This window comes from Mizuhopecten yessoensis, unplaced genomic scaffold (genome assembly GCF_002113885.1).
Source record: "Mizuhopecten yessoensis strain PY_sf001 unplaced genomic scaffold, ASM211388v2 scaffold715683, whole genome shotgun sequence".
Taxonomy (NCBI): Eukaryota; Metazoa; Mollusca; class Bivalvia; order Pectinida; family Pectinidae; genus Mizuhopecten; species Mizuhopecten yessoensis.
Genome location: NW_018479739.1, coordinates 3,409 through 28,889, shown reverse-complemented (window position 1 = coordinate 28,889; position 25,481 = coordinate 3,409). Strand labels below are relative to the sequence as shown.

Here is a 25,481-nt window from a genome sequence, read left to right as displayed (position 1 = left end):
AGACAGTGAAGTGGTATGCAAGACACCGCCTTTAATTGCATTATGTTATATTTTTCGGCAAGTCAGAATTTATGACCCAGACAATGTCAAATTCTATTTCAGGGAGCTTTATAATGTTTGTTCAAGACAAGGAGCATAAAAAGTAAACAGAAATTGGTCTAACAATACTGACCAGCACTTAACTATAATATGTAAGAAGGAAAACACTCCATTTAATAAATATTCATTTTTTAGGAAATAAATTAATTCAACAAAAACAGAAATTAACACATTCTAGCATAACATATTTTATTCTCACAAATGTAGACATGACAATTAAAACAACAAATCATTCTATAACACAATTATTGTTGTCCAAAATTATGATTTTTCATGCATCTTTACATTCTCAATCTTTAATTCATATTGGTCAGTGTAATGTATTTAAGGATATATGGTAGCTAAATTAGTGTGGAACTCTTCAGGAAAATGTCTCTAAGGAGCAGAACATCAAAAATCACCCTGGAATAGATCTTTCATAGTCACATTTCAATACTCAAGTAATCTTGATCTAACATTATAACGTCTTTGTACAAGATTCCCATATTGACCTCCTTCACAGTATTCCAATCATAAGTGAGGCAGAAGAATGATATTCTGAAAGCCATCTACAATCATACAAGAAAATCATCCTCATTAAGTGACTGCTCTAGAGACAAACCGTCAGTAATAAGTTGAGCAGGCATCAGACCATATGGCTGACAAATAGGTGGATTTGATGGCTGTCCAGATACACTTTCCAGTGGTAGATTTAAAGTCTGACAACAAGGGCCTTCTGATTGTAAATTAAGTGGCTCACAAATGGCACAGTTCAATGAAGCTTTTAATGTCCCACTCCGACAACCGCTGCCCTCATATGATGGTTTGCATGGCTGACAAATAGTACCCTCTGATGGTGGTTTGCATGGGTGACAAATAGTACCCTCTGATGGTATATTACATGGCTGGCAAATAGTACCCTCTGATGGTGGTTTGCATGGCTGACAAATAGTACCCTCTGATGGTAGATAACATGGCTGGCAAATAGTACCCTCTGATGGTAGATAACATGGTTGACATCTGGCCTCCTCTGTTAGCATATCGAGACCTTGCTCCTTTTCATAGTTGGTGATGAGTTGGCCAGCAGCGTTGGGGGAAAGGTGGATTGTTCTAGGCTGTAAAGGACCAATAACATGTCATGTGATACTTGTTGTCACTAAACTTAACAATTTTTGTATAATACATGACTTGAAACCTTCTTCAAAACATAATACCAATACTTTCATATATCACAACAGGTTATTTCACTAAGGGAAACTATAGCTACTTACATATACAACAAGAGGCCCATGAGCCTTATTGGTCACCTGAGTCCTACAGTATTTATTTTTGTTGTTGAAATATGTACCAATTTGAGTAAAAAATTGTTAAGTATAACGTTAACTTAAGTTTGTCAGGACTGATCATTCCTAGACCGATTTTCAGTTAGATCGGCCTATTAGAACTTTGAAATAGGTATTTTCAAAATAGCGGCCATGGCAGCCAAATTGTGTTTCTGATCGACCTGAAAAATAACAAAACTTTGTCAGGACCATGAGTTGATCATTCCTACAAAGTTTCAGTTCAATTGGCCTAGCAGAACTTGACTGTAAGTTTGAAATAGTGTTTCAAAATGGCGGCTGTGGCGGCCATATTTGATTTCTGATCGACCCGAAAAATAACAACGATTTGTCAGGACCATGAGTCAATCATTCCTACAAATTTTGAGTTCAATCGGCCTAGCAGAACTTGACTTTAAGTTTGAAATAGTTTTTCAAAATGGCGGCCCTGGCTAAAGCTCAGGTAACTTAAAAAGTCATAGCACCAATCAAACTTCTTTTTTCCAATTGAATGGTGGTAACTTCTAAAAGTATTTCTACAACAAATCATTCGTCAGAATTTTATTTAAATCATTTTCAAACCAGAGGGCTTGTTTCCTTCACCTTGATAATGAAGCAACCATTAGAAAATATTCTAATTAAATATAATACTGCAACTATTTCCAAATATTGTCTCTTTAATTCTCTCGGCAACACCTGTCCCTCATTGTCCCCTTTGCCTAAGAATGCTCTACACATAATTTCATTAAAATCCTCCAATAAAACTGAAAGAGAAGGATTTTAAACATTTCTTACTATGGGCCCCATCCCTCTGCCCCCAGAGGGGTGTGCCATACTCTCTGTTTACAGGGCCAACCATTGTACCATCTTCTTTGTTCTTTTTCAGTTCAATCTTTTCTCTTTTTTCTCTCTCTCTAATCTGTTTGATTGAGTCATTTAAATAAATAGTACACACACCTTTAGGTACATTTTAATCTAAATTTCAAACTGCTGTTCATAAACGAAAATGTTCAAAGTGGTTTGTCATTTCACATATTCACTAGTACAGTTCTAAATGTAAAAGAAATAGCAATATTTCAATATTGATCATTGCAATATGAGAAAGATCTGTTAAGTACTTCCTGTGGCCTTCTTGTTTTTCATAATCACTGAAAATAAAACATACACAACTAAGGACCAAGGGAAACCTACATATCAAATTTGAGAAAGATCCCTCCTGTATACCTTCTGAGAAATAGTGATAACAAACTTTAATTGTCAAAATCAAAGATGGATGCCTGTCGACCATTTTGTTTATTCCATCATGCAGTCTCAAAAGTAAATATGTACAATAATGGACCAAGGGAAACCTACTTATCGAATTTGAAGATCCCTCCAATAATTTCTGAGAAATAGCAATAACTATCAAAATCCAAGATGGATGCCTGTTGGCCATTTTGTTTATCTGATCAGTCTCAAAAGTAAACATGCACAACTACAGACCAAGTGGAACTTATATAAAAAATTTGAAAAATAAAATCTTTCGGAGATGAGTCTCAAAAATAGATTTGCACAGTAAAGACAAAGGGGAATCTACATATCAAATCTGAGAAAGAGCCCTTCTACATGTATACTTTCACTGTGAAAACCCAAGATGGCCGTCTGTCGGTCAATCTGTTTATCTGATCAATCTCAAAAGTGAAAATGCATAACTAGGGACCAAGGGAAACCTACATATCAAATTTGAGAAAGATCCTTTCAGTCATTTTTGAGAAATAGCTACAGCAAGAACTGTTTAAGGACCGACGACAGACCACGGACGACTATCACTCACCTGAATATTTGTGCAATCATGGGAAAATTTTCTGAATGCAAATTTATACTACCCTATCAGAAGTTGTTTTAAAGCTTTTAACACATTTGGACCCCTTGATGGACGACAGACAATAAACCATACTTTGTGCCATGTGAGCTAAAAAAGGAAATTGTTACTATTTTATTGGTGCCCTTGAACTTGAGACATGGAAATTAAACATTGAAAAATGAATTTGAAAGATGCACATACACTGATAGTTAATGGATAGGTAAGTAGTAACTGATAAAAGGAACATATAACATGTATCTAACATGCAATCTGGGTTAAGTAAATATCCTAACCAAGTAAAGCGTTCAAATATACAGTTAGTGTTTAGTAAATATCCTAACCAGGTGGAGCGTCCAAATATATAACATGTGTTTAGTAAAGATCATAACCAAGTAGAGTGTCCAAATATATAATATGTGTTTAATTAGTAAAGATCAAAACAAAGTAAGGCATCCAAATATATAATGTGTTTAGTAAAGATCATAACCAAGTAGAGTGTCCAAATATATAATGTGTGTTTAGTAAAGATCATAACCAAGCAGAGCGTCCAAATATATAATATGTGTTTAGTAAAGATCATAACCAAGTGGAATGTCCAAATATATAACATGTGTGTTTAGTAAAGATCATAACCAAGTAGAGCGTCCAAATATATAATATGTTTTTATTAAAGATCATAACCAAGGAGAGCGTCCAAATATATAATATGTGTTTAGTAAAGATCATAACCAGGTAGTGTGTCCAAATATATAATGTGTGTTTAGTAAAGATCACAACCAAGTAGAGCGTCCAAATATATAATATGTGTTTAGTAAAGATCACAACCAAGTAGAATGTCCAAATATATAATATGTGTTTAGTAAAGATCACAACCAAGTAGAGCGTCCAAATATATAATAAGTGTTAAGTAAAGATCACAACCAAGTAGAATGTCCAAATATATAATATGTGTTTAGTAAAGATCACAACCAAGTAGAGCGTCCAAATATATAATATGTGTTTAGTAAAGATCACAACCAAGTAGAATGTCCAAATATATAATATGTGTTTAGTAAAGATCACAACCAAGTAGAGCGTCCAAATATATAATAAGTGTTAAGTAAAGATCACAACCAAGTAGAATGTCCAAATATATAATATGTGTTTAGTAAAGATCATAACCAAGTAGAGCGTCCAAATATATAATATGTGTTTAGTAAAGATCATAACCAAGTAGAATGTCCAAATATATAATGTGTGTTTAGTAAAGATCATAACCAAGTAGAGTGTCCAAATATATAATGTGTGTTTAGTAAAGATCATAACCAAGCAGAGCGTCCAAATATATAAATATGTGTTTAGTAAAGATCACAACCAAGTAGAATGTCCAAATATATAATGTGTGTTAAGTAAAGATCATAACCAAGTAGAGCGTCCAAATATATAATATGTGTTTAGTAAAGATCATAACCAAGTAGAGCGTCCAAATATATAATATGTGTTTAGTAAAGATCATAACCAAGTAGAGCGTCCAAATATATAATATGTGTTTAGTAAAGATCATAACCAAGTAGAGCTTCCAAATATATAATATGTGTTTAGTAAAGATCATAACCAAGTAGAGCGTCCAAATATATAATATGTGTTTAGTAAAGATCATAACCAAGTAGAGCTTCCAAATATATAATATGTGTTTAGTAAAGATCATAACCAAGTAGAGCGTCCAAATATATAATATGTGTTTAGTAAAGATCATAACCAAGTAGAGCGTCCAAATATATAATATGTGTTTAGTAAAGATCATAACCAAGTAGAGCTTCCAAATATATAATATGTGTTTAGTAAAGATCATAACCAAGTAGAGCGTCCAAATATATAATATGTGTTTAGTAAAGATCATAACCAAGTAGAGCTTCCAAATATATAATATGTGTTTAGTAAAGATCATAACCAAGTAGAGCTTCCAAATATATAATATGTGTTTAGTAAAGATCATAACCAAGTAGAGCTTCCAAATATATAATATGTGTTTAGTAAAGATCATAACCAAGTAGAGCTTCCAAATATATAATATGTGTTTAGTAAAGATCATAACCAAGTAGAGCTTCCAAATATATAATATGTGTTTAGTAAAGATCATAACCAAGTAGAGCTTCCAAATATATAATATGTGTTTAGTAAAGATCATAACCAAGTAGAGCTTCCAAATATATAATATGTGTTTAGTAAAGATCATAACCAAGTAGAGCTTCCAAATATATAATATGTGTTTAGTAAAGATCATAACCAAGTAGAGCTTCCAAATATATAATATGTGTTTAGTAAAGATCATAACCAAGTAGAGCTTCCAAATATATAATATGTGTTTAGTAAAGATCATAACCAAGTAGAGCTTCCAAATATATAATGTGTGTTTAGTAAAGATCATAACCAAGTAGAGCGTCCAAATATATAATATGTGTTTAGTAAAGATCATAACCAAGTAGAGCTTCCAAATATATAATATGTGTTTAGTAAAGATCATAACCAAGTAGAGCTTCCAAATATATAATATGTGTTTAGTAAAGATCATAACCAAGTAGAGCGTCCAAATATATAATATGTGTTTAGTAAAGATCATAACCAAGTAGAGCTTCCAAATATATAATATATGTTTAGTAAAGATCATTACCAAGTAGAGCGTCCAAATATATAATATGTGTTTAGTAAAGATCATAACCAAGTAGAGCTTCCAAATATATAATTTGTTTTTAGTAAAGATCATAACCAAGTAGAACGTGCAAATATATAATATGTGTTAAGTAAAGAACATAACCAAATAGAGCTTCCAAATATATAATTTGTGTTTAGTAAAGATCATAACCAAGTAGAACGTTCAAATATATAATATGTGTTAAGTAAAGAACATAACCAAATAGAGCTTCCAAATATATAATATGTGTTTAGTAAAGATCATAACCAAGCAGAGCGTCCAAATATATAATATGTGTTAAGCAAAGAACATAACCAAATAGAGCTTCCAAATATATAATTTGTTTTTAGTAAAGATCATAACCAAGTAGAGCGTCCAAATATATAATATGTGTTAAGCAAAGAACATAACCAAATAGAGCTTCCAAATATATAATTTGTTTTTAGTAAAGATCATAACCAAGTAGAGCGTCCAAATATATAATATGTGTTTAGTAAAGATCCCAACCAAGTAGAGCTTCCAAATATGTAATATGGGTTTAGTAAAGATCACAACCAAGTAGAGCTTCCAAATATATAATGTGTGTTTAGTAAAGATCACATCCAAGTAGAATGTCCAAATATATAATGTGTGTTTAGTAAAGATCACAACCAAGTAGAGCTTCCAAATATATAATATATGTTTAGTAAAGATCATAACCAAGTAGAGCTTCCAAATATAGAATGTGTGTTAAGTAAAGATCATAACCAAGTAGAGCGTCCAAATATATAATGTGTGTTAAGTAAAGAACATAACCAAATAGAGCTTACAAATATATAATATGTGTTAAGTAAAGAACATAACCAAATAGAGCTTACAAATATATAATATGTGTTAAGTAAACAACATAACCAAATAGAGCTTCCAAATATATAATTTGTTTTTAGTAAAGATCATAACCAAGTAGAGCTTCCAAACATATAATAAGTGTTTAGTAAAGATCATAACCAAGTAGATCTAGAGCTTCCAAATATATAATGTGTTTAGTAAAGATCATAACCAAGTAGAACGTTCAAATATATAATATGTGTTAAGTAAACAACATAACCAAATAGAGCTTCCAAATATATAATTTGTTTTTAGTAAAGATCATAACCAAGTAGATCTAGAGCTTCCAAATATATAATGTGTATTACCAAGTAGAGCGTCCAAATATATAATATTTGTTAAGTAAAGAACATAACCAAATAGAGCATCCAAATATATAATGTGTGTTTAGTAAAGATCACATCCAAGTAGAATGTCCAAATATATAATGTGTGTTTAGTAAAGATCATAAACAAGTAGAGCATCCAAATATATAATAAGTAGAGCGTCCAAATATATAATAAGTGTTTAGTAAAGAACATAACCAAATAGAGTGTTCAAATATATAATATGTGTTTAGTAAAGATCCCAACCAAGTAGAGCTTCCAAATATGTAATATGTGTTTAGTAAAGATCACAACCAAGTAGAGCTTCCAAATATATAATGTGTGTTTAGTAAAGATCATAACCAAGTAGAGCATCCAAATATATAATATGTGTTAAGTAAAGAACATAACCAAATAGAGCTTCCAAATATATAATATGTGTTAAGTAAAGAACATAACCAAATAGAGCATCCAAATATATAATGTGTGTTTTTAGTAAAGATCATAACCAAGTAGAGCGTCCAAATATATAATATGTGTTAAGTAAAGAACATAACCAAATAGAGCTTCCAAATATATAATATGTGTTAAGTAAAGAACATAACCAAATAGAGCATCCAAATATATAATGTGTGTTTTTAGTAAAGATCATAACCAAGTAGAGCGTCCAAATATATAATATGTGTTAAGTAAAGAACATAACCAAATAGAGCTTCCAAATATATAATATGTGTTAAGTAAAGAACATAACCAAATAGAGCATCCAAATATACAATTTTGTTGATGTCTGTACTTTACAAAATCTAAGGAATTGTCTCCTCTGGTATAAATGACAAAGAATTGGCCATTTTCTGTATTTCTTTAGCTTCATTTTTTTTTTACATGTACTGTTGAACCAGATGTACTGTTGAACTAAATGTACTGTTGGAGCAGTGTTCCTAGCCTACCTGTATTGACCTGCAGACCTCCTTTCTGATAGAATCTTTTTTATTCCTCCTAACTATATGTCTGATGGGCATTCAATAAATAATAATAAACTGATTAATTTTAAACATCATTACAAGACTGTGACAGGGATTATGACGGAAGTCAAATGCCACCTTTAGCTACCTGGTCGCTGAAGAAAGAGAATGAGGTCTTTTATGTAGAGTGATGAGCTGTATGTTTTATACAAGAGGCCCAAGAGGGCCTGTATCGCTCACCTGAATATTTAAGCAGTCATAGCAAAATATTCTCATTAAATATTATATTGCACTAAAAATATTACCCTCGCAAACTTTGTTGGCTCCATCTGTTGAAACTACCAGCAAAATTTTATTATAAGATTCTATGCTTTTTGATTCTTCTTCAGAAGTTGCTTGACATATTTTTCCCTGTTATCTTGAAGTAGGTCAATGTCATTTTCTTCTCAAATTGGTTAGCTCTATTTCAAAGCTACCAGCCAAATCTTATGAATCCATTCCTTTTAGTTCTCAAGAACAAATCCATTAAAATGTTGTTGACCTCTGTGACCTCTAAAGTAGGTTGAGGTCATTTTCATTCGCAAACTTTGGTGAGCTCTATCCCAGGTTCACCAGTCAAATATTATAATTTTATGCCTTTTAATTCTTCAGAAGAAGCTGTTTGAACTGTTTGACATATTTTAACGCTGTGACCTTGAAAGTAGGTCAAGGTCATTTTCATTCGCAAACTTTGTTTGGCTCTTTCCCAGGAAGCCATCTGCCAAATATTAAGATTTTAGAACTTCCAGTTCTTCAGAAGAAGTCGTTTAAAGCGTTTGACATATCTGCCTCATGTGACCAGAAAAGTAGGTCAAGGTCATTTTCATTCTCAAACTTTGTTTGGCTCTTTCCTAGGAAGCTACAAGCCAAATATAGAGATTCTATACCTTTCAGTTCTTCAGAAGAAGTCGTTTGAAGTGTCCGACACATTTGACTCCTGTGACCTTGAAAGAAGGTCAAGGTCATTTTCATTCTCAAACTTTGTTGGGCTCTATCCCAGGAAGCCACCAGCCAAGAATATAAAGATTCTATACCTTTCAGTTCTTCAGAAGTAGTCGTTGGAAGCATTTGACCCCTGTGACCTTGAAAGTAGGTCAAACTAATTTTCATTCTCATACTTTTTTGGGCTCTATCCAAGGAAGCCACCAGCCAAATATAAAGATTTGATACCTTTCAGTTCTTCAGAAGAAGTCGTTTGAAGTGTTTGACACATTTGACCCCTATAACCTTGAAAGTAGGTCAAGGTAATTTTCATTCTCAAACTTTGTTGGGCTCCATGCCAGGAAGCCATCAGCCAAATATGAAGATTCTATACCTTTTAGTTCTTCAGAAGAAGTCATTGGAAGTTTTTGACATATTTGACCCCTGTGACCTTGAAAGTAGGTCAATCTAATTTTTCATTCTCAAACTTTGTTGGGCTCTATCCCAGGAAGCCACCAGCCAAATATAAAGATGCTATACCTTTCAGTTCTTCAGAAGAAGTCGTTTGAAGTTTTTGACATATTTGACCCCTGTGACCTTGAAAGTAGGTCAAGGTCAATTTCGCTCTCAAACTTTGTCGGGCTCCTACCAACAAAGCTTTCAGTCAAATATCATGACTCTAGGCCTGTCCGTTCTTCAGAAGAAGTTGACGGACGAGGACGGACGGACGACGGACGCCGCACCACGACATAAGCTCACTTCTGCCAGGTGAGCTAAATATTCTCTTCAATCATTCAGAAATAGAAAGATTTTAAACATTCACCTCAATTTCCCCATCAGGCCTGCCCCTCTGCCCCCAGAGAGGCCACACCCTCTGTTTATAAAAAAAATCTCTTCAATCATTCAGAAAAAGAAGGATTTTAAACATTCACCTCAATTTCTCCTATCAGGCCTGCCCCTCTGCCCCCAGAGAGGCCACACCCTCTGTTTATAAAACATTTAGTCCCCTTTGCTCAAGGATTGATGCTCAAGGCCAAATCAAGTCAAAGTTGACAGACAGACAGTCGGTTGACAGATGCTGCACCACTGCAAAATCACACTGGTTCTTTAATTTGGAACAGGTGAGCTAAAAATGGGAGTCAAGTTTGAAAAAGAGGGAAATATGGTATTTTAGAATTACAGAAACACTAGACCTGACTTTTGAAAGATTCATATTGTAATAAAGAAAGCAAGGCAGAAACCAGTCTGATTAAAATCATCTGTTACAATGCTCTGTTAACTTCATACTACACCTGAACATCTGAATGTTCAGGCGCAGTACAAAGTTAACAGAGCAATGTAACGTAACAGTGAAGCTACTTAGGTCAAAACAAGATGGACAGATGGACGAAACAGGATATATGCTATCACTGCTCCACAGTTGTAGTGATGATAGATTTATTAGCGAGGTAATAAACCAGTCTGAATGAGACTATAACATCTTCTATTAAAATAAATCAGGTGTTGATACATATATATATATATATATAGCTGGTATATATTGTGTTATCATTTCAATTGCATCTTATGGTAGCATATTTCTGCCATCGACTTTCGACTTTCGAGTTACCGATTTCGACATAATTTTGAAAATATAACAATATGTTGACACAATTTAAATGTTATTGCTGCAATATACTGCCGCAAATTTCAAAATCGGTAGGGTTATTCCATTCTAATTCGTATCAACCAAAACCACAGAAAGAATGACGATTTTAAGATGTTTTTGAGTGTTTTTTCTTCAAATTCTGGGTCTCTCTGCTCTGGATTGGTGACGTTAGAAATATTCAAAGTGAGGCGAAATATGTTTAACCTTTTTGGGTCACGCTATTGTTCTTGACCTCATGAATAATCAAATTCCTGACGTGTCAGGTTCAGTCAGGGTGGATAGTATATCGTGGTTTATCTGTTGCAAATTATTTTGATTGACCAATCAAATGCTGTGTTACATCTTAAATGAATTAGAATCATGGATTATGTTGACATCTTTTAAAAATTATGTCAACATAAGTAACTTGAAAGTCGAAAAACAATGGCAGAAATATGCCACCATAGCATCCGAATACATCTACTGCAGGCAGAAAGTCACACACAGGTCACAGAAAGGTCATAGGACATGTAGTAGCATAAAGTAACAAAACAACAGATGTATTCAAGCTCAATTATAATACCTTTGACATTAATAGTCACAGCTTCACAAAACCTTATATAGTTCGTCTTTACCCTACAAGTGGAATATAACAGCTTTTTATGATAAAATTAAAACAGGAAATCAAATCTTCATAGTACCTTTCACATATCGCTATCTAAACTGATAAACCAGAATAGTTTGATTAGATATGTATGATACACATAATTTACAATTACTTTAACAGGAGATCCTAGAATGATCTTGGCACCAACCATGAAAGGATCTTTATCAGATCTACAAAACATATGTGCTTTAACCATCTTTGCTCTTCATTTTCCATAGAGGTACTCTTACCCAGTCCCATGTTTGAAATCTTAAACATGAATCTTGTACATTAACTTAAACCTCATAATGCCATATATTATTTGCCACTATGACAAACGTTATTTTAAAAGGAGTGCTTAAACTATATGCAAAATGCTGAATAGTTGTAATGATTACAAAATTAAAAGTGGTGTCACAGACAGATGATTTCTCATCCAAACAGTCCAAAAAATGTATATGCATAACTAAGGACCATGGGAAACTTTCAAGTTAAATTTGAAAAATATCTCTCCAGTATTTTTTCTGAGAAATAGCACTTACAAACTTTTTTCACTCAAAATTCAAGATGGCTACCTATCGGCCATCTTGGTCTTCTAATCAGTCTTTGGTATGCAAAACTAGTGATCATCGGGAACCTTCAGGTGAAATTTGAGAAAGATTCCTTTAGTCCTTTTGGAGAAGTAGTGCTAACAAACTGAATCTCTAAAAATTCAAGATGGCCACCTGTCAGTTATCTTGGTTTCAGATTGGTCCCAAAATTCAACATGCATAACTAAGGACTATGGGGAACCTTCATGTCAACTTTGAGATATATCCTTCTACTACTTTCTGAGATAAACAAGAATTATTTAAGGACGGACGGACAACAGACCAGTAACGAAGGGTGATTTGAATAGCCCACCTGATGGGATGATGGTGGGACAAAAAGTTGATAGAAGTCCAAAGACTTTCAAGCAAATGTGACAAAATAGAGGGATTTGTTTAATTCAGATAGGATCAATAGGCCAGAGGTAGAGACAGTTTCATTCCAGTATACCCATTACCCTTTAAAAAAAATTGTGAGAATTCAAGTTATCAAGAAGGATGGTTGGATGTCACAGTAAAGTGTACCTGCAGAAAACCCTAATTGGTCAGGCAGGTGATCCATACCTTTTCACATGCAATCAAAGTATCCTGGATAGTTTGTGAAAGGTATCCTAGATGATGTGAATAGCATATTCACCTTTACACAAACTATCTCGGATACCTTGATCAGATGTGAAAAGGTATGGTGTTACCTGCCTGACCAAGTGAGTTTCCTTCAAGTACTCTGGTTTCCTCTCATATTTAAAAACCTGCACATTTTCATTCAGCCCAACAACAATGATTAACACAAGTATTATAAGCTTGAAATGTTTTATAATCGTCGTAACATAAATAAAGTTTATCCAAGAACTGCAAGACATCATAAGCATCAGTATGACTTGCAAAAGCACAACTACATACAAGGTACATGAAAGGTCACATATAATTAAATGGACCAAAAATTAAGCTTCAGGCAAAATTATCAATTTATCATTACATATGACCCCTGATTAAACAACATGTTAAACTAGAACGCTGACAGATCGGTAAGGGCTCCGTCTAGTGGCAATATATCTCCCATAATCATCAAGAGGCAATATGCCCATATAAATGAGCTTGACGTTTGACATTTGGACTTCAAAAAAAATTGCAAGGAAGCAAAATATACATTTTACATGTACTATGATGTGTCTTGTTTCTTTCCACCTCATATTTGCTGGGCTAACAGAAATGTAAATACTGATGCAATACTCATTTGGTAGCTTTGATTTGTTTTATTTTACCTTAAATACCTCTCCCATCAAGAGCCAGAGTCAAAGTCAGAGGAACCAAATGACCTTAACCTTTAACCCAGTGACCCTGATCTTTGGTCACTTGATTTATTCTTTAATTCCGACCAACTTTGCTTCATAATATCATAACAAAATGTTCACCAGTGAAAAATACAAAACTTGACCTTGACCTGGAACCTTTGGACCCCGGAACCTGGACCTTTGATCAGTTGACTTTGTTTATAACAAAATGTTCATCAGTGAAAATATGCAATATTTGACCTTGACCTTTGAACCTAATGACCATGACCTTTGACCTTGACTTTTTACCTCAGTGTGTCTTTTTGTTTAATTCCGACCAACATTGCTTCATAATGTCATAAAATTGCTCATTAGTGAAAAACTACAAAATTTGACCTTTGACCCAGTGACCTTGACCTCTGACCCGATGACCTTGATCTTTGCTCAGTTGACTCCTTGTTTAATTCTGATCAACTTTGCTTCATCATGTCATAACAAAATGTTCATCGGTGAAACGATGCAAAATTTGACCTTGACCATGGAATCTAATGACCTTGACCCTTACATTTTATCTCAGTGCATATTTATGCAAACTGAACATCTTGACCAAGTTTCATGTAAATCAGTCAATAAATATAAAGTTATTGGCCAGGAACAAAATTTGTGGATGGACAGACAGACGGACGGACGGACGGACGAACAGAGTGATTACTATAGGGAACCCGTATCTCTGATACGGGGCTCTAACAAGAGGACAAAGGGCCTGTATCGCTCATCTGAATATGTTCAAAGTACTTGATATGAGGTAAAGATATAGCACTCCATGGTAGGTACTGTATGTACATACAGAGATATCCATCCAGTATTTCTGGAGATAAAGCGAGAACAAACTTCAAATGTCAAAATTTCAGCTGGCGCCCTGTTGGCCATCTTGTTTTAATGAATACACCCTAATAGTAACAGGCACTACTAGACAACTTAATGGAGATAAAATCCTGAAACCCCTATGGTAGAAGAAGGATTTTAAAGGTTTTACCTTTATTTCCCCTATTTGGCCCTGCCCCTCAGCTGTAAATGAGTATGTGACTGGGCAGTGCTAGAATTGTTGAATGCTAGCTGGTAGCTTTATTTTATTGTTAAGATGTGATGTGGAAATCAGCAAGTAAACTAAGTGAAATACAATACTTGTCATGTCATCAAAGGATAAGAATTTGAAAATATTGGTAAATGTTCCCTTTGGGGCCCCGCGCTAGCCCCAGGGGATCGGGAAGGAATCCTAATTTTACAATGTAATACCCTCATTCACCAAAGATGATTCTGACTAAGTTTGAGTAATTTTCTGCTGAAAATGGATAAAATATACTCAAAAGTGTTATTTCCCTATATAAACTAGAGTAAAATTTACCCCCTCCCCAAGGGAGAACGGATAGTTCAAGGGTCCTGAAATTTACAATTCAAGTAAAGCCCTTGATGATCTTTCTTTTTATGCACTGGAATTGAATGTAGTATCTCTTAGTCTGGAGAAGAAGATTTTTGAAATATTGGCTAATTTTCCCTTTGGGGCCCCGCGCTAGCCCCAGGGGATCGGGAAGGAATCCTAATTTTACAATGTAATACCCTCATTCACCAAAGATGATTCTGACTAAGTTTGAGTAATTTTCTGCTGAAAATGGATAAAATATACCCAAAAGTGTTATTTCCCTATATAAACTATAGTAAACTTTACCCCCTCCCCAAGGGAGGACGGATAGCTCAAGGGTACTGAAATTTACAATTTAAGTAAAGCCCTTGATGATCTTTCTTTTTATGCACTGAAATTGAATGTAGTATCTCTGAGTCTGGAGAAGAAGATTTTTGAAATATTGGTTAATTTTCCCTTTGGGGCTCTGCCCTGGCCCCTAGGGTTGGGGTAGGAATCTCAATTTTACAATTTGAAACCATCTTCCTCTAAGGATAATTCTCACCAAGTAAAAATAATTTCCTACAGAAAGTTGTCAAAATACACCCAAAAGTGTCATTTCCAAATATATACTATAGTAAACTTTACCCCCTCCCCAAGGGAGAATGGATAGCTCGGGGGTCCTGAAATTTACAATTTAAATAAAGCCCCTGATGATCAGAGAAAATCACTGTAGTACCTCTGAGTCTGGAGAAGAAGATTTTTGAAATATTGGTTAATTTTCCCTTTGGGGCCCCGCCCTGGCCCCAGGGATTGGGGTAGGAATCCCAATTTTACAATTTGGTAGCCTCATCTACCAAGGATGATTCTGACCAAGTTTAAAAATAATCCATCCACTGGTTCTTGAGAAGAAGTTGAAAATGTAACAAGAGGCCCAAGGGCCTTAGTGGTCACCTGAGTTATATCATAGGTACTGGTAGCTTTATTTTATTGTTTAGATGTGATGTGAAAATCAGCATGTAAACTAAGTGAAATACAATACTTGTCATGTCATCAATGGATAAGAATTTGAAAATATTGGTAAATGTTCCCTTTGGGGCCCCGCCCTAGCCCCTGGGGATGGGGCAGGAATCCTAATTTTACAAAGTAAAACTCTCATTTACCCAAGATGATTCTGACTAAGTTTGAGCAATTTTCTGCTGAAAATGGATAAAATATATACCGAAAAGTGTTATTTCCCTATATAAACTATATTAAACGTTAACCCCTCCCCAAGGGAGAACGGATAGCTCGGGGTCCTGATATTTTCAATTTAAATAAAGCCCCTGATGATCTTTCTTTCCACGTAAAGAAAATCACTGTAGTACCTCTGAGTCTGGAGAAGAAGATTTTTGAAATATTGATTAATTTTCCCTTTGGGGCCCCGCCCTGGCCCCAGGGGTCGGGGTAGGAATCTCAATTTTACAATTTGAAACCATCTACCTCCAAGGATAATTCTCACCAAGTAAAAATAATTTCCTACAGAAAGTTGTCAAAATATACCCAAAAGTGTTATTTCCCTATATAAACTATAGTAAACTTTACCCCCTCCCCAAGGGAGAACGGATAGCTCGGGGGTCCTGAAATTTACAATTTAAGTAAAGCCCCTGATGATCTTTCTCTCCAAGTAGAGAAAATTACGGTAGTACCTCTGAGTCTGGAGAAGAAGATTTTTGAAATATTGGATAATTTTCCCTTTGGGGCCCCGCCCTGGCCCCAGGGGTTGGGGTAGGAATCCCAATTTTACAATTTTGAAGCCTCATCTACCAAGGATGATTCTGACCAAGTTTGAAAAAAATCCATCCACTGAATCTTGAGAAGAAGTTGAAAATGTAAAAGTTTACGCACGACGCACGACGCACGACGACGGACGAAAAGCGATTGGAATAGGTCACTTGAGCAAAGCTCAGGTGACCTAAAAAGTTTACCGACGACGACGGACGGAAAGCTCAAGTTACTTGAGCAAAGCTGATCAGGTGACCTAAAAAGCCATGAATACCTCTGGTAGAAGAAGGATTTTAAATGTTTTACCTCTATTTCCCCTTTTGGCCCCACTTCTCTGCCCCCAGGGGGGCCACACCCATTGTTTATACAAATTCAGTGCCCTTGGCCCAAGGATGCCCCAGACAAAATTTAGTTAAATTCACTACGTCGTTCAGGACTAGTAGCATTTTAAAGTAAAATTTGACAAACAAATGACGGACGCTGTGCCATTGCATAAGCTCACTTGCCCTTTGGGCAGGTAAGCTAAAAAATTGGCAAATTGGCACATGTGACCTTGAAAGTCTAACAAAGGTCATTCAGTTGAACAAACCTAACAGCACTTCATCTAAGCATGCAACTAGCTTAACATCAGCAACATGGGCCTTTTGGTTATTGAAAAGAGGTCATTTAAATGTTTAAACACGCAAGACACCAGTGACCCTGAAAGTAGGTCAAGGTCATTAATTCAAACAATTTCATTTCTCTTTATACCAGCATGCTACTGTAAAGATATTAACATCCCTGATCTTTTGGAATATTCAGAAGAAGTTGTTGAAAAGATTTTATCATATTTGACCCCTATGACCTAAAAAGAGGGAAAAGGTCATTCCTTTGAACAAACTTGGTAGCTCTTCACCTCAGCATTCTTTTGATCAAAAATCTTCACCATGTGCATTTTGGCTATTGATAAGAAGTGGTTTGAATACTTTTAAAACATTTGACCCAAGTGACCATGAAAGTGAGTCAAGGTTTTTCATTTAAACACCTTTGATATTTCTTCTTCCTAGCATGATACTTGCAAAATGTCAGCCCACTGGGCTTTTTGGGTATGGAGAAGAAGTCGTTTAGATGTTATTTACACAATTGGCACCAGTGACTTTGAAAGAAGGTCAATGTCATTCAACTGAAGAAATTTTGTAGCCCTACATGCAAGCATGCTCCTGGTCAAATATGATGACCCTGGGTCTATAGGTTATTCAGAGGAGTTGTTTTTGACAAAGATATTGACAAATTTGACCCTAGCAACATTGAAAATTAGTCAATGTCATTCATCTGCACAAACTTGGTAGCCTTTCTTCCCTGGGTGGATGCCTGGATGGGTGCCTGGGTGGGTGCCTGGTTGGGTGCCTAGATGGGTGCCTGGATGGGTTCCTTGGTGGGTGCCAGGATGGGTGGTGGGTACAAAGCCTGGATGCCTGGATGGGTGCCTTGGTGGGTGCCTGGATGGGTGCCTGGATGGGTGGGGGGTACATAGCCTGGATGGGTGCCTGGGTAAATGCGTGGGTGTATTCCTTGGTGGATGCCTGGATGGGTGCCTGGGTGGGTGCCTGGATGGGTGCCTAGATGGGTGCCTGGGTGGGTTACTTGGTGGGTGCATGGTTGGGTGTCTGGATGGGTGACTAGATGGGTGGTGGGTAAATAGCCTGGATGCCTGGATGGGTGCCTGGATGGGTGCCTGGGTAGGTGACTTGTTGGGTGCTTGGGTGGGTGCCTGGATGGGTGCCTGGATGGGTGGTGGGTACATAGCCTGGATGGGTGCCTGGGTAAATGCGTGGGTGTATGCCTTGGTGGGTGTCTGGGTGGGTGCCTGGATTGGTGCCTGGGTGGGTGCCTTGACAGGTGCCTGGATGGGTGGTGGGTTCATAGCCTGGATGGGTGCCTGGTTGGGTGCCTGGATGAGCGCATGTGTGGGTGCCTGGATGGATGCCTGGGTGGGTGTCTGGGTGTGTCTAAATGGGTGTATGGGTGGGTGTCTGGGTGGGTGCCTGGGTGGGTGCCTTGATGGGTGCCTGGATGGGTGGTTGGTTCATAGCCTGGATGGGTGCCTGGGTGGGTGACTTGGTGGGTGTCTGGATGGGTGTCTGGATGGGTGCCTGGATGGGTGCCTGGATGAATGATGGGTACATAGCCTGGATGCCTAGATGGGTGCCTGGGTGGATGCCTGGATGGGTGTCTGGATGGGTGCCTGGATGAATAATGGGTACATAGCCTGGATGCCTGGATGGGTGCCTGGATGGGTGCCTAGATGGGTGCCTGGATGGGTACATAGCCTGGATGGGTGCCTGGGTAAGTGCGTGGGTGTATGCCTTGGTGGGTGTCTGGGTGGGTGCCTGGATTGGTGCCTGGGTGGGTGCCTTGAAGGATGCCTGGATGGGTGCCTGGATGGGTACATGTGTGGGTGCCTGGATGGATGCCTGGGTGGGTGTCTGGGTGTGTGTCTAAATGGGTGTCTGGATGGGTGCCTGGGTGGGTGCCTTGAAGGGTGCCTGGATGGGTGGTGGGTTCATAGCCTGGATGGGTGCCTGGATGGATGCCTGGATGAATGCCTGGGTGGGTATCTGGGTGTGTGTCTGGATGGGTGTCTGGGTGGGTGCCTGTGTGGGTGCCTGGGTGGTTTTATATTTAAGTTATTACAACTGAATGCATTAGTACATCTTAATATGAAATTTCCTCATAACCAGACAAGATCTATGTTCTAACCCAGCTGGTACCACAATATCTGACTTACAACTAATCAGAGGCCTCAATTGAGTTGCCATGTTAACAGATTTTGAAATAAGTAATACGTCATATTACAGGGTGTAATTAGACAATACTTTAATTTTCATTCAACTATAAGCTTTTATAAACCTAGAAACCAATTTTTAACAATTTATGAAAACTACACCATAGAATATAATAATCTAGCTGTACCATTTCTTAGGACCGCAGGGGTCAAACCAACCTCATTAAATTAAGAAATGTTTGTTCTTCCTCAATAATGTTTTTGACCAAATTTTGTATAATCCACTCAGGCAGTTAGGGGAAATTAACGTCTTATAGCAAAATATTAGATAATTTTCCTCTTTAGGGCCCGGTCTACCTAGTCCCAGGAGTTGAACCAGTCTCATTTATTTAGGAAATGATTGCCATCCCCTAGTGATGCTTCAGACTGAATTTGGTTGAAATTCTCTCTGGCGTTTAGGAGGAGATGCATTTTAAAGAAAGTTTAGCTAAGTTCCCCTTCAGGGCGCCACCCCCCTGTCCTCAGTGGTCGAACCAACCTCATTTATTTAAGAAATGATTGTCCTTCCCTACTGATGCTTCAGACTGAATTTGGTTGAAATCCTCTTTGGCGTTTAGGAGGAGATGCATTTTAAAGAAAGTTTAGCTAAGTTCCCCTTCAGGGCGCCACCCCCCCCGTCCTCAGTGGTCGAACCAACCTCATTTATTTAAGAAATGATTACCCTTCCCTACTGATGCTTCAGACTGAATTTGGTTGAAATCCTCTTTGGCGTTTAGGAGGAGATGCATTTTAAAGAAAGTTTAGCTAAGTTCCCCTTCAGGGCCCCACCCCCCTGTCCTCAGTGGTCGAACCAACCTCATTTATTTAAGAAATGATTGCCCTTCCCTACTGATGCTTCGGACTAAATTTGGTTGAAATCTTCACTGGCGTTCAGTAGGAGATGCGTTTTAAAGAAAAAGTTGAAGACGGACGCTGCACCACGGCATAAGCTCACTATGGTCCTTCGGACCAAGTGAGCTAAAAATTAGAGGACGTGCACCTTGAATTTGATGCCACGTCTAATCAACAGTGTGACTGGTCCAGCTAGGAGGGTACGAAACACCTGGTATGCATCCAGCAAGGTGATGTCCTGTAGTGACCGCCCCCCTGCCTTCACAATCATATCTCCTTTCCTGAGAACAAGTAAACCAAACAATGATTCGTCTACTTTAGAACTATAGATATATTTAAGGTTATATGCTACTTTACATGTTAACGGTACCTGTGATTTGCGATAGAGTTATTTCCTTGAGAATTTACTTTATACTTGTGAAATGACTGGATATTTATCTACCTAAATTGCTTGAACAGCTATTACTAACAAACATCACAGCCATATCTTATCACTTTGGAAAATAATTTCCTGTGAGGTATTAGTTTTCATAATCATTCACTCAGAATGTGGTCTGTATTCCTCTTTGTTTTGGATTTATTTTTGCATTGGAATTGTTTGATTACGCATATTTTGTTCATTGATTTAGTCAACACAAAATTTGGAAAATTTTCAATCCATCACCTCTTGCACATCACCACAACAACATTCAATGTTTTAATGTTAAACTGACCTAAGCTGCCCATCCTTATCTGCCACTGATCCCTGAGCAATGTCCTGGATGTAAATGTGACTGAATCCGTTAGTGTCCCTCCGAAGGAGTGACACACCAAGTCCTATACCATACTCTGTAAAGAAAAGCAACAGTTATCATCTCATTTATTCTATACCAGTATATTTTCGCCCAGTCAAATTTTTGCCCTTCAACGATAAAATCCAGTTTTGCCCAATGTTAAATTTGCTTTTCACATTTAGTTACTATGTTTATCATGTTGTATACAAATGTTTGCTGTAATGATAAATTAGCCCTCATTATGGAGGACGAAAAATGTGAAAAAGAAACTGCAGTGAAATGTTACAGGTATAGAATATATGAATTTATTTCTTTAAATCATAGGCCCTTGAGCGTAACTGCTCACCTATATATAACTTTATTGTGAACAGACCATTTACATCATAACAAGAGGGCCAGAGGGCCTGTATCGCTCAACTGAATATTAAAGTCATAGCAAAATATTCTCATTAAATATTATATTGAACTTCAAATATTTCCCTCGCAAACTTTATCGGCTCCATCTGTTAAACTACCAGCCTATGCTTTTTGGGTCTACTTCAGAAGTTGTTTGACATATTTTTTCCTATGACCTTGTAAGAAGGTCAATGTCTTTTTCCTCCTCAAACTTTGTCAGCTCTATTCCAAAATGCTTGTTCTTCAGAACAAATCCTTTAAAATGTTGTTGACCTCTGTGACCTTTGAAGTAGGCTGAGGTCATTTTCATTTACACACTTTGGTGAGCTCTATCTATCCCAGGAAGTCACCAGCCAAACATTATAATTTTGTGCCTTTCGATTATTCAGAAGAAGTTGTTTGATGTTTTTGACATATTTAACACATGTAACAGGTCATTTTCATTCTTAGACTTTGTAGGGCTCTATCCCAGGAAGCTTCCAGCCAAATATGAAGATTCTATACCTTTTAGTTCTTCAGAAGAAGTTGTTTGAAGCGTTTCACATATTTGACCGCTGTGACCTTGAAAGTAAGTCAAGGTCATTTTCATTCTCAAACTCTGTCGGGCTCCATCTCAGGAAGCCAACAGCCAAATATGAAGGTTCTATACCTTTTAGTTCTTCAGAAGAGGTCGTTCAAATAGTTTGACATATTTGACCGCTGTGACCTTGAAAGTAAGTCAAGGTCATTTTAATTCTCAAACTTTGTTGGGCTCTATCCCAGGAAGCCACCAGCTAAATATGAAGATTATATACATTTCAGTTCTTCAGGAGAAGTCGTTTGAAGAGTTTGACACATTTGACCCCTGTTACCTTGAAAGTAGGTCAAGGTCATTTTCATTCTCATACTTTGTCGGGCCACATCACAGTAAGCCATCAGCCAAATATGAAGATTCTATACCTTTTAGTTCTTCAGAAGAAGTCGTTTGAAGCGTTTGACATATTTGACCGCTGTGACCTTGAAAGTAGGTCATAGTCATTTTCATTCTCAAACTTTGTCGGCTCCATCCCAGGAAGCCAACAGCCAAATATGAAGGTTTTATACCTTTAAGCTCTTCAGAAGAAGTCATTTAAAAAGTTAGGCATATATGACTGCTTTTACCTTGAAAGTAGGTAAAGGTCATTTTAATTCTCAAACTTTGTCGGGCTCTATCTCAGAAAGCCAATAGCCAAATATGAAGGTTCTATAATTTTTAGTTCTTCAGAAGAAGTCGGTTGAAGCCTTTGACATATTTAACTGCTGTGACCTTGAAAGAAGGTCAAGGTCATTTTCATTCCCAAACTTTGTTGGGCTCCATCCCAGGAAGCCATCATCCAAATATGAAGATTTATACCTTTCAGTTCTTCAGGAGAAGTCGTTTGAGGTGTTTGACATATTTGACACCTATGACCTTGAAAGTAGGTCAAAGTCATTTTCGTTCGCAAACTTTGTCGGGCTCCTACCAATGAAGCTTTCAGTTCATGGCTCTATGCTTGTTCGTTATTCATATTCATATTTGTTCATTTAAAGGAAAAGTTGACAAACGATGGACAGACAGACAGACGGACAGAGGGCCGGACGCCGGACGCCGCACCGTGACACAAGCTCACTTGCCCTTCGGACAGGTGAGCTAAAAACTTTCAGTACAGCAGTATAATATGTACACTTCAAACAAGAGGCCCAATAGGCCTAAATCCATCACATGGATTTACCTCACATCCATGACTTTCAAAAGATGGAATAGTTAAAATTTATTTAGCTATGCTCAATATCATAACTTTATACATTACAGGTCTTTGTTGGAATATATTTTTATTTGGTACTTCACAGCTTATGAATTACTGAAGGAAGATCCTAATCAGTGGTGTGGCATCCGTCGTCCTTCCGCCCGTCGTCAATATTTAATTTAAACAACTTCTTCTGAATAACCTAAATGCCTTGGGTGATGATATTTGACCAGTAGCATGCCGAGATGAAGGGCTACCAAGTTTGTTCAAATGAATGACCATTGCCCATTTTCAAGGTCACAGGGGTCAAATATGTTAAAATCTTTCAACAACTTCTTCTCAATTACCAGAAGGCCAAGGATGATGATATTTAGCCAGGAACATGCTTGAATGAAGGGCTATCAATTTTGTTCAAATGAATGACCTTCAGTTATATTTAAAGTCATTGGGGTCAAATGTGTTTAAAACATTTAAACAACTTCTTCTGAATAACCAAAAGGACCAGTTTGGTGATATTTGGTCAGTAGTAGGCTGATATGAAAGGCTACCAAGTCTGTTCAAATAAATGACCTTCACCCATATTCAAGGTCATAAGGGTCAAATATGTAAAAAAAAAAAAAAAAAACTTCTTCTTTTAAGGTCAAGGTCATTTTCATTCTCAAACTTTGTCGGGCTCGTACCAACAAAGCTTTCAGTCAAATATCATGGCTCTATCCTTGTTCGTTATTCATATTCATATTCATATTTGTTCGTTTAAAGGAAAAGTTTATTTGACCCCTGTGACGTTGAATAAAGGTCAAGGTCATTTTTTTGGACAAACTTGGTAGCCCTTCATCCCAGCATGTGACCTTGAATATGGGTGAAGGTCATTCATTTGAACAAACTTTGTAGCCCTTTATCTCAGCATGCTACTGGCCAAATATCATCACCCTGGGCATTTTGGTTATTGAGAAGAAGTTGTGTAAAAAATTTAAGATATTTGAATTTTAACGCATTTGGGGGCCAAAACACGCCCAAACCATACATAGTCCTTTACTGCAAACATTATCTGAAGGAAAGTGAAGACAAAATGCAGCATGTGAATTTTGTCTAGGCTCAGTGCAAATTCTACAGCTCCTTTATTGTTTTGAAATTTATTTTCATTTTGGAATAATGAACTATTCATTGCCCAAAAAATGCAAATTTTTCCTTCTATTAAATGTTTCACAAGGGTGAATTTCTACTATAAATGTATGACATCATACCTTTCTGTAAGGTGACACGATCTATATCGGTACTTGTTTCAGAGATTTTAACATCATGCAAGTCTTTGTCCTTGTCTTCGTTGTTTTTCCTGTTACTTCCATAGTGTTTGTATGAATCACTTTGACCAGGAAGCTGAAGAAGAGGACCACTAGGATTGTCACTTTGACCTGTAACAGCCTTCTTGTTCCCATTCTGACTGTCATCAATCTTGGACAGGTCGTTGACACTTCCATAAGGAGAATTACCTGGGGTGGACACAGGACTGCCATCTGATGAAAAGTCTACAGGAGTAACATCTCCTGACCTCATGGATGGACTGTTAAACCAAGAAAGAAATTAGTCTTTGTGAAGTTTTTGGCAATAAAACAGTTTAACATTTAATATGAAGCTTTGATTTTGAGTTACTTTAAAATTTATATAGGAGTCAATGGTGAAATCCCATTTTGGTATGCCAGAATTCTTGGAGACCAATCTGTGAGTTTTACAATCATTTTAAGGGAATTGAGGTTAAAATAAGGAAGCCCACACTGTCGCGCAGTGGCTAAGACTAAGAGTGTCAGGCATTCTGTTGTATCACGAAAATGAATGGCAACAATAAGAAAGGATCAAACTACAGATATAATATGAATTTATTTCTATTGTGTAAATAGATTATTTATTGTAAAACACACCAAAACAAACTCACAAATTCAACAATATTCTTTTGCCATATGTACATACATAAAAATTATCAATAACTGCATGAATGATTATTCATAATTATTACTGATAACAGTAGTGGACCTCCTTGTATAACACCAGGTTGAGTGACCGGGGGAATTATGATAGTGTACAGTGCATAAAATTAGCTATTTTGATACTAAATATGTCATAAAATATACATGAAGTAAGCGTAGTGACACTTTTAATAAGGAAAACATGCAAAATTTGTACAACATTTTAAATACAAGAGGCCCAAGGGGGCCTGTATCGCTCACCTGAATATTTAAGCAGTCATAGCAAAATATTCTCAATAAATATTATATTGCACTAAAAATATTTCCCTCGCAAACTTTGTTGGCTCCACCTGTTGAAACTACCAGCAAAATATTATTATAAGATTCTATGCTTTTTGATTCTTCTTCAGAAGTTGCTTGACATATTTTCCCCTGTGATCTTGTAAGTAGGTCAATGTCATTTTCCTTCTCAAATTGGTTAGCTCTATTCCAAAAAGCTACCAGCCAAATCTTATAAATCCATTCCTTTTAGTTCTCAAATCCATTAAAATGTTGTTGACCTCTGTGACCTCTAAAGTAGGTTGAGGTCATTTTCATTTGCAAACTTTGGTGAGCTCTATCCCATTTTATGTCCAGCCAAATATTATAATTT

The 25,481-nt window shown here is 36.7% G+C and overlaps 1 protein-coding gene across 4 annotated transcripts; it reads right to left on the bottom strand.

Annotated features, from left to right (window-relative positions):
* Positions 1 to 280: 280 nt before the first annotated feature.
* On the bottom strand, positions 281 to 24,707 carry LOC110441188. Of its 4 annotated transcripts, none has more exons than XM_021484290.1 (5): positions 24,113 to 24,692; positions 20,668 to 20,782; positions 20,103 to 20,235; positions 998 to 1,193; positions 281 to 925 (listed from the first exon to the last, which is right to left on the bottom strand). In XM_021484290.1, exons 1-5 carry the CDS (start codon positions 24,420 to 24,422, stop codon positions 654 to 656), a joined length of 1,026 nt encoding a protein of 341 aa, XP_021339965.1. In that variant the 5' UTR covers positions 24,423 to 24,692; the 3' UTR covers positions 281 to 653. The 4 variants fall into 4 exon arrangements, with proteins under 4 accessions (XP_021339965.1, XP_021339964.1, XP_021339966.1 ...); XM_021484291.1 differs by lacking the exon at positions 281 to 925 and adding an exon at positions 11,216 to 11,268 and having other exon boundaries at positions 1,107 to 1,193; positions 24,113 to 24,701; XM_021484289.1 differs by having other exon boundaries at positions 281 to 1,193; positions 24,113 to 24,687.
* Positions 24,708 to 25,481: the final 774 nt, after the last annotated feature.